Here is a 12,663-nt window from a genome sequence, read left to right on the forward strand (position 1 = left end):
AATGCCTGGTGAAGATTCACTATTGCATTGTGTCAACATCGGACTGCGTTGGCGCACGTACCTACTGGGGTGAAGGTGTTCGCGTCTGCTTAGGGTTAGGCGCGGGGCACACAGTCATGGCTTGGCGCCTGCTCGAAATTCGGCTGCGGAAAGTTCAAACAAGGCGGCAGTAACTCTGGTCAACCCACCACGGCGCCTGCCACAAATATTGCCCCGACCCCTCCGGCAACACCCAACTCTCGAGAACCGCAATCATGGCGTCCCGATTCTTTGCCGCCAGCGACAGCTCCTCGGACGAGTCCAGCGAGGAGGAACTCTACTCCAACGACGAAGAGTCCGAACAGGAAGACAGCGACAAGGACTCTGACGACGACTCCGATGACGACGACGACGACGACTCTTCGGACTCGGGTTCGGAAACCGGTGCCAACCGCTTCTTGAAGGACGCCTCCAGCGACAGCGAGAGCGACGACGAGGATGTGAACAAGGTGCTGAAGAGTGCCAAGGACAAGCGCTTTGATGAGTTGGAGGCGACCATCAGGCTCATTGAGAATGCGCAGAAGATCAACGACTGGGCTGTCATTTCCGAACGTACGTTTGCCTCAGAAATCGCCCTGGAAGCGGCATGAGCCATAGTGGCGGGGCACACGAACAACGCTGACATTGTGGTTATACAGAGTTCGACAAGCTCATCCGCCAGGTGCCAACTCTGACCAAGCAGAACGATGGCAAGGTCCCCAAGCTGTACATCCAGGCCATCGCCGACCTCGAGACTGTCGTGGTCGAGACGCACGAGAAGCAAAAGGTCACACCCAAAAAGATGAACGCCGTCAACGGCCGCGGGTTCAACGCTGTCCGCCAAAAGATCAAGAAGCACAACCGCGACTACGAGAAGGACATCAACGCGTACCGGGAGAACAAGGAGGAGTTTATGCGCGACGAGGAGGAGGTTATCCAGGCACCCAAGGAAAAGAAGAAGAAGAGCAAGATCCCTCAACTTGGCACCGAGGTCGTCGAGGAGGCGACCGATGATGGCTTCATCACAGTCGGCGCCGGCGGCAAGGCTGTCCTATACACCGCTGAGGGTATCCTCAAGCACTTGCGTGCGATTGTCGAGCAGCGTGGTCGCAAGAACTCGGACAAGCTCGAGCACATCCGGACACTGGAGAAGTTGTTCGACGTGGCCGTCAACGACTACCAAAAGGTCCGCGTTCTCTTGACCCTCATCTCGACGCGCTTCGACTTGACCTCCGGTTCTGCCAGCCACATGCACCAGGACCAGTGGAAGCTGTGAGTATCCGTGTCCCGATGCATGGCCCCTATTTGCTAACACTATCTAGTGCGGACCAAGAATTTGGAAAGCTCCTCCAGATCCTCGAGGACAGCAATGAAATCGTTGTCATTGAGAACGCCGAGGAGTGGGAGGACGACGAGAAGCTGCCCACCATCACACCTGGTGAGATCTTCCGTATCCCAGGAAGCATCGTCTCTTTTGTCGAGAGGCTCGACGACGAACTCACTCGCTCGCTGCAGCACATCGACCCACACACTTCCGAGTACATTGAGCGATTGACGGACGAGGCCCTGCTGTACGCCCAGCTCGTACGTACCTTGGTATACGTTGAGAGCTTGAAGAAGAACCCAAGCCTAGAACTCCCACAAGAACCACTGAACCGCATTGTTATGCGGAGATTGGAGCACGTTTACTTCAAGGTACGTACCAATTCTGTCTTGTACTCATTCATGCTAACATGCACAGCCCTCTCAAGTCATCACGATCCTCGAGAACAATGTTTGGAAGTCAATCCCGGAGAACCTTGACTCTGAGATCACCCCTCGCGCCATCTCCAACGACACCGCCTCCCTCGTACAAACCCTATGCACATACCTGTTCCAGAACAGCGAGGGCATCATTCGCGCTCGCGCCATGTTGTGTCAGATCTACTTCTTGTCTCTGCACGACCAGTACTACAAGGCTCGCGACATGATGCTCATGTCTCACTTGCAAGAGACCATCAGCAACTTTGACGTCAACACACAAATTCTGTTCAACCGTGCGCTAGTCCAGGTCGGTCTCTGCGCTTTCCGCGCAGGTCTCGTCTACGAAGCACAAACTTCGCTACAAGAGATCTGCGGCAGCAACAGGCAGAAGGAGCTGCTCGCACAAGGTCTGCAGATGCAGCGCTACTCCCAGATCTCGCCCGAGCAAGAGCGTCTCGAGCGTCAACGGCAACTTCCCTTCCACATGCACATCAACCTCGAGCTGCTAGAGTGCGTCTACCTGACTTGCTCCATGTTGCTTGAGATTCCTCTCCTCGCACAACTCGGCTCCTCGCCAGACCTGAGGAAGCGGGTGATTAGCAAGACCTACCGCCGTCTCTTAGAGTACCATGAGCGCCAGATCTTCACTGGCCCGCCTGAGAACACCCGTGACCACGTCATGCAAGCTTCAAAGGCACTGTCTGCTGGCGAGTGGAAGAAGGCAGCCGAGTTTATCAACTCGATCAAGATCTGGGAGTTGATGGCCGACTCGGAGAAGATCAAGGAGATGCTGTCGTCGCAAATCCAAGAGGAGGGTCTCCGGACATACCTCTTCACGTACGCACCTTTCTACGACACACTCTCCATCTCCACCCTAGCAGGCATGTTTGAGCTGTCGGAGCGCAAGGTTTCGGCGGTCGTCTCGAAGATGATCTCACACGAGGAGCTCGCTGCTGCTCTCGACCAGGTCAACTCGGCCATCATCTTCAGGAAGGGTGTTGAGCTGTCAAGACTCCAGACGCTCGCACTGAGCTTATCAGACAAGGCGTCGGGCCTTATCGAGTCGAACGAGAAGACACTGGAGCAACGCACACAAGGTACCGCCAACGCCTTTGAGAGGCAAGGCGGACGCGGCAACCGTGGTGGCCGAGGAGGCGGCCGTGGCGGCGGCGGTCGTGGAGGCGGTGGGCCAAGGGGCGGAAGGAATCAGCAGTTCACTGGTGGTGCTTTGGGACGTGCCATCCAGGCTTAGACGTACAGTTCGTCTTCTGGGAGGCAACATGGGCGGCGAATACGGTTTTGTCGGGCTGCACCTTTTGGTAGTTCCGTGGTAATGCGAGTGCTTTTCAGCTAGATCACGAGTGAGAACGCAGGAATGAAAAAGTACAAGGTCATGTGTCGTGTCGGCCACAGCTATCACCGGTTCTATGATCACCTGTGGTGGTTTTGATATACTTGGGGTCTGGAGGGCCATACCGCCATAGATGCTGTAGCACTGAGGATGAAATGAAAAATGAAGACTAGTTTAACGCAATACCTCTAGCGATGATGGAGGTTGTGTGCATTAATAGTGAACATCTAGGCAGTTAAATACTCACGCTGCATCAGTCTGTGGGTGCAGTCAGTTTATCTTTGACTCTACATCCACTTGCAAGGTTCGTGTTCGAATCCACTGATACGATTGATAGAGTCGACTTAAAATCAGCGAGCGCGATGCAGTAATAGTGTAGAGAGAGGAAAGACGGTTTGTGCGTCCTGAGATATCGCTGTACTCACGGACCAGAGTGCAAGCAGTGTATGGAAGCGAACGCAGTGTCAGTATGCCAAAAAAAAAATGTATGTTCAAGAGCCCTTCGTCATACAGTGTTGTCTGTGGGCGAAGAATGGGCAAAAAAGCCAGCGGTCCGAAGACCGCTGGATATGGACGGATGGATGATCGAAATCCAGACCTCCTGCATTTGGACTAGCGTGAAAAATGCAAAGCAGGCGCTCTACCACTGAGCTATACGCCCTGTATTATGGAAGTCTGGGAAGTTGTATAATAAATATCCAGAATTGATGTTCATGTGGTGAGTTGAACTTGGGCACATCGGAGTTATCGGACCGCCAAGACCCTGTCGATCCTCGCTCTCCGAGACGCGACTCGGGAACTCAGGAACGCAAGACATAGTCGCATGGCAGCTGCAATTGCCCCATACCGGTGAACGATGAAGTTTCAAATAGCCACCGCATGGCACACCCTCGCCGTCCTGCTTCTGCTGGGCGGCGCAGCGCAGGCTTCCTTGGGCGACAGATTGCCTGACTTTAAGAACTGTGTGCAGGTACGTGTAGACGGGAATTGCTATATGAACGAGAAGACAATCTTGGAATAACGACATATCCACAGGTCTGTAAGGAAGCCAACTGTGGCCCAGATGGCACGCCCATACGTATGCTACCCACTGCACCCCAAACTCCTAGTCTCACCTAGTACTCACAACTCGCGCAGCCTTCCACCGCCGCCTCCTTCTCTGGGACTGCCCTTCAGAATGCGACTACACCTGCCAACACGTCGTCACTGCCCAGCGCCTCGCCCGTGACCCTCCATACATGCAACCCATCTACCAATTCCACGGCAAATGGCCTTTTTACCGCTTCATGGGCATGCAAGAGCCGTTCAGCGTCATCTTCTCCCTCTTCAACTACCTCGCGCACGACTGGGGCATGTCGCAGCTCCGCGACAAGATCCCCGCTTCGTACCCGCTGCGCAAATACTACTTGTGGTTCGGATACGTGGGTCTGGCGAGCTGGACGTTTAGCATGATCTTCCACACCAGGGACTTTGGGCTCACGGAGAAGCTGGATTACTTTGCGGCTGGTGCGAATGTCCTGTATGGGCTGTACTACGCGCCTATTAGGGTGTTCAGACTCGACAGGAAGGAGCCGAGGAAACAGAGCTTGTTGAGGCTTTGGACGGGACTTTGTATCGTGCTGTATACGCTTCATGTCCTGTACCTCTCGCTCTGGTCTTGGGACTACACATACAATATGGCTGCCAATGTTGCCGTTGGCGTCGTGGCCAACTTGCTCTGGAGTGGCTTCAGCTACGTCCAGTACCAGAAGATTGGGAGGACGTGGGCTGTATGGCCTGGTCTGTGTGTTGCCTGGATCATCTTGGCTATGAGTCTGGAGTTGTTGGATTTTCCGCCTTGGAAGGGCATGATTGATGCACACAGCCTGTGGCATCTGGGCACAGTTCTGCCGACTATTTTGTGGTACAAGTAAGTTGAATGGTCACGTCGCATCTTGCAGATAACCAGGGCTAACGAATCCCCAAGCTTCCTCGTCAGAGACGCTCAGGAAGACATTGCAGGTACGCGGCTCAAGGACTGAACGAAGCAATCGTCCGATGAGACTACCATCTGCCCGCTGTCTACGGCTCCGTCGCTTACCATTTTCGTCTCCAGGAAATCTGCCTACTGCTGGATATGGTGCTGGTGCTTGGAAGGACAAGAGCTAGTACCGCTCTCGAACACTGAGTTGCATAACGCCTTTGATTTTGTGCATTGCATAGCACCATGATATTGCAGAGTCGTAAGAAGGACTATACGATAAGGCCGCAAGTCGAGCAATAAATTCAAAACAACACATTGAACTACTGTGTGTTTGCATAAGGTATCACGTTCCAGACGCCTGACACCAATCCTCAACAGGATGCAAATAAAGAAAATCCACAACTCCGTAGCGTAAACAGGTCATCAAGTCCGTTACCACGCCCCATGCTCATTCATCTGGAATGCTTAAAGCCCCCTTGGTCCACTCACCCCCATTCAGGCCCCTCGTAAACGCCGTAATGTCATCGCCCTCTGTCTGGAAGAAGACATACAGACTGTCCCATAACGTTTCTTCTCCTCGCTTCTCAGCAAACGCTGTGACAGTGAGATGCGTACCGCCGAGCCCCACCACGGAACTCGCTATATCAGTAACAGTAAACGTTTCGTCTTCAACATACGTCGTGTTCTCGGCAGCGTACGTAACATTGAACCCCTTGATACTTCGATCCGCCATTTGCGCGTAAAAGTACGTCGTGTAGCCCAGAGACGTAATGGGATACACGTCTCTGATGCCGCCCATGCTGCCGTTTTGCCACGAGTTGATGGGGTGTGTCGGCGTGGATGTAGCAGTTTCGTTAGTGTCTTTCCACCAAAATTCCACGACGTTGTCCTTGTTGTTCATCATGGCGTACGATGTGGTGCCTGCACCCCAACTGTAGCAGCCTACGCCGGCACGGCCGTTGAATCCTGCCCACGGCTCGATGCGTACCCATACGTCCTCTTCTTGGCCGCTGTACCAGGCGTATTGGAGGAAGGTGGAGTCGTCGACGGCGAACCAGATGTTCTGTGGTGAAGATGATGTGGTTAGTATATGTTTTGAGTATAGTTTTTCACTGTTCAAACGTACCATGCCCGTTTGTCCTTCAAACTCTTCGGTGTTGTTGAGACCAGAAGCTGTGGGGAACTTGGTATAGTCGTTATCGCCGTAGAAGTTTCCCTTGTAGCAAGCCTGCAGGCCAACTGTTGGTGAGTCGAAGGCTTTGAGGTTGAGGTCGCTGAGTGGACCTGGCTGCCAGATGTCGCTTGTGTTGGATTGAATCAGTTGCTTGACGGTGTTGTTCTTGTCAATGTAGAAGATGTGGAACTACTCAAAGTTAGAATATTGCTTGAGGATGGGGATATGACCAAATTCGACATGCGAAGACCGTCCGATTCTACTCACATATTGGGTCTCGTTAAGGGCAAAAGAGACTGCGGATATAGGCGATGCATCTTTCGCATCGCCAGCAACGGTCTGGGCTTTACCTCCACCAATCCATTTCCTGTCCGTGGTATACTGCATGAATCGGATGTCGCCTGTGTGGTGCTGGAAGTAAAGCGTAAAGATTCGTCGTTGGCCTCTGTTCCAAGATTCTCCAGCTAGAGCAATACCTGTACCATCTGCGACGTGGTGATACCAAGTCAGCGTTGTTCACAGTAGCCTCGTGAATATGAACTTACTGAAGACACCCTTTGTCGACAGGTAGTCTGCATTGAGAGAGCCACCAATACATGACTCGGGGTTGTCGCGACAGAAGGGAACAGCTGCGTCATCATCCCTATATAGTGTAAGCACCTTGGGTGGAAGATAGGTACATGTATCAAAAACTTACGAGTCGTCGTTTTGTAATCCCAGTCCCAGACCGAGTCCTAAAGCGAGAGCGATAATCGCAATGAGAATGACTCCGATGAGGATAATGAACGTCCGCTTCTTCATGCCGCATTTCCGATCATCTTTCGGTGGAACTGGTGGAGGTGCAGCTTCATGATTGTCGTACGGGTCGACATGTTCCTTGAACCCATATGGCCGGATGTGGGGAGAAGTAACGGTGGTGCCTCCATGTGACGAAGGTGACATTGGTCGACCCCCATGAGGGTAATGATCGAACTGGCCTGGGACTCTAGATGTTGAAGTAAGGCATGAGTGAATGTGTCATAGGCAGTTTGATCAGAGATACTTACACTTGAGGTCCCTCAAAGTCTGGAGTAGGTTGGGCGACAGAAGCAACTGTGCCGTATGGTGTCTCTTTCTCCGTCGAGTACCTGTTGAAGAGTCAGACAAAGCTAGGTGAAGAAGCGGCTCGGTTTTATCCGATGAATCTGTTGACAGACTGGAAACGACATACGCTTCTTGGTAGGATTCGGAGTTTTGTGGAGGGGGGTGTTGATGATACTCATGTTCATACGGTAGAGGAGGGGATACTGCTGGTGGAGAATTCGAGTTGGAGTAGGTATAAGGTGAGCCATCAGCTGCATATATCTGGTCGAGCTCTCGGAAGCCTGGTGGAGGTGGGCTCCATTGACTGTCGGTATAGCTCCGAGGACTGCTCATTTCGTCGTGGTGTTGGTCATGGCGATCCATCTTGTTCAAAGAAAGAGTCTCGGTATGGAGGGTGGGCCGGAATCTGAACGGAGGGATTCAAGTCCTTAGGCATGGTATAGCCCAATCCGGCTGCGCCTCAAAGAAAGGTGGGAACTATGAAAGGTAGGGACAGGGAAGGGTGCACGCCTGAGAGCGCCCGTATATTTCTGGACTACGAATCATCCGCGTCTACGCTAATGCCTGCTTCCTGCACTATTGTAAGCACAGCAGCTAATATGTAGCCATGAAGAGAACCAATCGGGTTCATAAGGCGTTCTGTCAGCATCGCTGTAGCCGGATGATGTTGGGCGACGGCGCTGTCATCCGTTACGTGCTAGGTAGCTATACTTTGAGCTGCATACATAGTATGGAAAAAACCCAGCATGCCATGCATTTCGTCACCTAAAGATCTACTGTAAGCGCACCATGGCCTGAGGATCAACGGTAATATGCGATTGCCCGACAACGGTCGCGCGGCACAGCTTCATCGTATGCTACAGCCGCATTTTAGGTGCCCAGTGCAATAGCATCATGATGGTACTCTCATTGGAAGTACGGTACTGTGGCTTTTCCTGGAAGCCATAGCTCAGCTAGCCCTAGACCAGGGCTGAGAGCTGAACTAATAGTAGGTTGGTGATTCGTCGACCCAAATACGGCTGCATGCACTTCTCAGCCCGGATGTGCCGAGTACACATCAGCTGCAAAAGATAAGCCTGCTGCCCCGTTGATGTACAGGTGTGGTGGGGTCTAGCGGTGATCTTTCTTTGCGGGCGTAGCGAAGTGCGGGAGGCTTCCGACAACCCCGCAACTTTGACCCCAGAGTCTGGAGTTGCACTTGAGTAGGTAGCATCGAGCAGAGGACAACGTACTCATGCTGTGTGCCTTGCGACGGCCTTTGTCGACACAAACGTTGCAAGGCGCCTCACTTATCAGCTCACAAGGCCAGTCTGTGACTGGCTTGGGTTCACAGACATGGTAAGCAGTGTTGAGGCGACTGGAAAGTTCGCGCTCGAACCGTGACTGGAGCTGAGCTCATCTTTGCTGATTTAGGTTCCGCGAGGTGCGGTGGCTCATTGATGATCCGCAGCTTACCGATAAGCGCACAATACCTAGAACTGGGGATTAAACAATGCTGATCCTGTCAATAAAGATACCATCGGCAATGTAAGACAGCATTTGCGCACCAGAAGCAAACTCAATACATCCCGCTCTATGCAAGGGATGTCCCAAACAGGAGCCGACAAATATCCGGCTCTGTACTTCATGAAGGTACAATAGGATTAGCCTAAATATGCTGGGATAATGTAGACTTGTACTTGATCTGTATGCATTAGTGCTTTCGCACGCTGCAGAGTAGCGAATGGCCTGAGTGCACCTGGTTAATTCTCTATTGCGTGCAGTAGCACAAAAGAACTGCACGGCTCGACGGACACCAATGCAACAGCCCGGGGGACCGGAAAGGATTCTGGGACCAAAGCAGATGAGGTTGAAAGAAGACTGAAAGGTCGACATGTTAAGGGCCGATATTGTCTGTTTGAGAAAGTATTGGCAGGGATTTCCCAATGCGTGCTGGTTGATATTGATGCACTCTGCTAGAGCTTACGGTCCGATCGCGAGCAAGCACCAGGAACTCTCTTTCTGTCACACAATCCAGTGCACCCAGTATGTCTCTACAAAGAGTCGGCCCCCTATTCGCTCGATTCCGATATTCTGCTCTAGCAACCAGACGATTCCTGTGTTGATCCGGTGGAGCCCTCAAGTATCCGAGCATGATCCTAAAAAGGTGCCGACGACTGTGGGGACGGAGACTCGATGAAAACTCGAGGAACGTCAATGATGTACTCATAAACAAGTATCGGACTTGTTCGAGGAGTGTCCGATCAACAAGGCCAATTGCCAGAAGCAAGAGCTGGGCAAGGCAGTTCAGATGCTAGATACATACGCATGTGGTCCTGGATTTCTTAGTAACGTGTGTGAAGCTGGAGTGCCAAACTATGGTTTTTCTGCTGATTACTGGTCAGATCTTCGGGCCTCGGGTGTCTTCGATTCATGCAGTCGATGCATCTCTGCCATGATCGAGAGGTGCAGAAACAACATGAACGAGTTCGGTCTCGGTCGTGAAAGGTCGCAGTCATGGTCGGAGCTTTGTTGTCTGGGCCACCCAACCTCGAGAACCTTCTTTCCTAGCCGATGAAGAATACCACCGTTTTGATCTCATCACAGTCGGGTAAGCTCTGCACCACTTCTGTCTGCGGAAGATGCCGATCGACTTCTGGGCATCGGTTAAAGTGCGATAGAAGGAGTTGATGGAAATGGCTGGGTTGGGCGATTTTGAATTTGAGGTTCTACATAACCTCGGGAGAGCCTCAAGATTGAGGTGCGCCAGAGCGGCGAGGCCGTTGAGCTAGTTCCGGGATTGTGCTCAACAATGGACGTCATGGTGGCAGTTTCCCATAGCGGTATCTGTGAGAAACCTTGTTTTGTTTTTGGGTTTTTGCTTCGTGAGATGTCTCGTGAGATGGGTGGCTGAAGTCATGGCACCGCCACAGCGGCCCCTAAATGAGTCAGGGTCATGACGCAGGACTGCCCGCACCATCAAAGCCCAGCCCACGAAACCTCTTTGACCCTTTTCACACCTAAACGGACCTACACCCCTACCCACACTGAAGACGCGAAATCACTCGCGATCGACAGTGACGCCCGGCACAAGACCCTCGCACCTGCCTCATCCATAGCAGACGCGTCTGCCCCGCCTGCTCCAGAGCCGCCGCCTCCCCACATTAGCATCCGACGCCGGCCAGAGTCAACGGCCACACGCCTCCAAACATTTACACAAACTCGAAACGCGACAGGAATGGATCACAGCTGCCCGAAAATCATGGCCTTTTTCTGGTACTCAAATCTCCCTAAGATTGCCAAGTTGGGCGGAGCCGTCAGCACCCGCCACCGAGTTTGAACGCGACACTGGGACCCCGACTATCTCTATACGTCTACATTCCTACTGGGGAGAAGCGCAGACACTGGAGAAGGACGTTTGACTGAGAAACGTAGCGACCGCCGCCTTCACGAGTCCTGATCTGTGACAAAAGGCGTCCGCGCGATCCGAAACACTCTTTCGCATATCCGCCGTCTACAGCGCGTGCACAATCATCACGACAGTGCTCGCAGCAGCCCCCGAATAGAAGCTCTTTCAAGGCACAGCCGCGCTTCCACGAGTTTTCCGGTACGGGTGGTCACTCGCCCCGCAAGCGACCCGCTCAACCGTGGTTGTCGCACACCCGTGATTTCCCTTGCCGGCCACGTACTTCGTCCACCGGACGAGACCTTGAGCACTTCTACTTCTACATTGCAATCTACGCCCGCCGTGACACAGTCACCACAACCAAGGCCCTGCACCACACAGGCGGATACAAAACCCACCGTTACCATGACTAGTACAAAAGTACCGGCAAGCGTCATTATGCCGCCCAAGGAGCTCAAGCAATACAAGCGATGGCAGTGCTTGCACACCAACGTCCGACCAGCTGAGCAAGGCTACATTCCTACAGCACACGAATACGAAGACTTCCACCAGTGGCTCAAACGGCAAGACTCTGGGTACTTCTCGGACATATTCGACGACATCACTGGCCACATCTCACATTCTCATTCCGAAGCAACGTCATCTTCCTTCAGCTCGCCGGTTGCATCGATATGTCAGCATCCGATGCACCCTGTAGCAGCGGATCAGCCACAACCACGATGTCCCGTCTGTACTATTGAGTTGCACGTCAGATACATGAACGTTCTCACCGAAGCCCTCAAGAGTGCCGGTGGTCGCGCGCCCTCCTGTACACTCACCAGCTCTGAACACCAAGACAAAGTGTACAGCGCCTGGTGCAAGGGGAAGATCAGCACACTCAAGGAGCTGTCGAGACTGGAGGCCATGGCCGAAGAAGAGGCTGAATGGTCCACACAGCACCCAGAGGCAAGACACGAAGAGATGCAAACCGCAGCGAAGGCCGTGGAGCTGTACTGGTCAGAAGCAACCGGGTGCTTGGAAAAGCTACGGCGCACCAAGAAACGCGCGACAGTAGGCTTCGCTCAAGATACCGATTTCGCACCTGGTCGACCCAACCCTTACTTCCACCGACGATCTCCTCGATACCAGCCTGGGAAATATACAGTCGTGGCACCCGAGGAACAGGAGGAGGATCAGATCTCGGAAGATTCGGAAGACTACTCCCAGGCCAAGGTCCATCATGTTGGTGAAACAGAAGAGTCAGTCGACAAGAGTCCCATTCACAAGGACGAGGAATCACAGTCGGTCTTTGACTCGATCAATGAGATCGAAGATGACGACGGAGATAGTGACTGGGAGGATCTTGACTCCGACGAAGAAAGCTCTGAGTACGGCGACGAATATGGTGACGATGACAGAATCTATTTCGAGATTGAGGAAGAGGCGAGCTTTATCGTCTTTGGCGATGACTGAGCTGGTTCACAGTGGTTCAATACACATCCACTACCACTTGACTACCACACACAGTGCGCGCATACCACGAAGCGACAATCATGAAAGCGCACAAATACAAACGACGGAAGACATGCTCACAGACGTGAAGAAAGATGCTCGACAAAGACAGAAGGCGAAGGATATAAAGGTTTACCAAACAATGATTGGCAGATGCCGATTCGCGGCGCGAAGGTGAATAGAAGTGATAGACTTCATGGCACGTATATGAGTGATCGAAACGACACTCATCCATTATCAATGACAGTAACACACTATCTTCATGCGTGCACGTTCATCCCTGTGACCTGCTTCATTTTTTTGTAAAGTCACTGCATGCCCTTCTCACAAGTTCCTTCATCGCAGTGGCATCGTGCCTGCACCATAATTACAAGAAACCATGGCCGCCTCCCTCGCAACGTCTGCACTTGAAGCTCTCGGCTTTGATGTCCAAAACTGCTGCAACGAACTCGCCT

At 52.7% G+C, this 12,663-nt stretch overlaps 4 protein-coding genes across 4 annotated transcripts; 3 read left to right on the forward strand and 1 right to left on the reverse strand.

Annotated features, from left to right (window-relative positions):
* Positions 1 to 254: 254 nt before the first annotated feature.
* ACET3X_000961 (uncharacterized protein) lies at positions 255 to 3,013 on the forward strand (the record flags this gene model as incomplete). Its single annotated transcript, XM_069448314.1, has 4 exons — positions 255 to 591; positions 678 to 1,290; positions 1,341 to 1,713; positions 1,760 to 3,013. 4 exons carry the CDS (start codon positions 255 to 257, stop codon positions 3,011 to 3,013), a joined length of 2,577 nt encoding a protein of 858 aa, XP_069311203.1.
* A 955-nt stretch (positions 3,014 to 3,968) lies between these two features.
* ACET3X_000962 (uncharacterized protein) lies at positions 3,969 to 5,260 on the forward strand (the record flags this gene model as incomplete). Its single annotated transcript, XM_069448316.1, has 5 exons — positions 3,969 to 4,082; positions 4,148 to 4,190; positions 4,250 to 5,021; positions 5,079 to 5,113; positions 5,208 to 5,260. 5 exons carry the CDS (start codon positions 3,969 to 3,971, stop codon positions 5,258 to 5,260), a joined length of 1,017 nt encoding a protein of 338 aa, XP_069311204.1.
* Positions 5,261 to 5,431: 171 nt separating this feature from the next.
* ACET3X_000963 (uncharacterized protein) lies at positions 5,432 to 7,816 on the reverse strand. Its single transcript, XM_069448317.1, has 7 exons — positions 7,460 to 7,816; positions 7,296 to 7,376; positions 6,947 to 7,234; positions 6,795 to 6,892; positions 6,517 to 6,734; positions 6,202 to 6,438; positions 5,432 to 6,138 (listed from the first exon to the last, which is right to left on the reverse strand). The coding sequence occupies exons 1-7, from the start codon at positions 7,693 to 7,695 to the stop codon at positions 5,524 to 5,526; spliced, it is 1,773 nt and encodes a 590-aa protein (XP_069311205.1). The 5' UTR covers positions 7,696 to 7,816; the 3' UTR covers positions 5,432 to 5,523.
* Positions 7,817 to 10,339: 2,523 nt separating this feature from the next.
* On the forward strand, positions 10,340 to 12,459 carry ACET3X_000964 (uncharacterized protein). Its single transcript, XM_069448318.1, has one exon. The coding sequence runs from the start codon at positions 11,123 to 11,125 to the stop codon at positions 12,167 to 12,169; it is 1,047 nt and encodes a 348-aa protein (XP_069311206.1). The 5' UTR covers positions 10,340 to 11,122; the 3' UTR covers positions 12,170 to 12,459.
* Positions 12,460 to 12,663: the final 204 nt, after the last annotated feature.

The sequence above is a fragment of the Alternaria dauci genome, chromosome 1, assembly GCF_042100115.1.
Source record: "Alternaria dauci strain A2016 chromosome 1, whole genome shotgun sequence".
Lineage (NCBI taxonomy): Eukaryota > Fungi > Ascomycota > Dothideomycetes > Pleosporales > Pleosporaceae > Alternaria > Alternaria dauci.

What these genes read in the sequence shown, in the direction of transcription:
- ACET3X_000963 (XM_069448317.1), bottom strand. Translation starts at nt 7,695, where the DNA reads ATGGATCGCCATGACCAACACCACGACGAAATGAGCAGTCCTCGGAGC. An exon ending in CCCTTAACGAGACCCAATAT is followed by an intron (nt 6,439 to 6,516) that starts GTGAGTAGAATC and finishes AACTTTGAGTAG; the next exon opens with TTCCACATCTTCTACATTGA. An exon ending in TTGAAGGACAAACGGGCATG is followed by an intron (nt 6,139 to 6,201) that starts GTACGTTTGAAC and finishes TCTTCACCACAG; the next exon opens with AACATCTGGTTCGCCGTCGA.
- ACET3X_000964 (XM_069448318.1), top strand. Translation starts at nt 11,123, where the DNA reads ATGACTAGTACAAAAGTACCGGCAAGCGTCATTATGCCGCCCAAGGAG.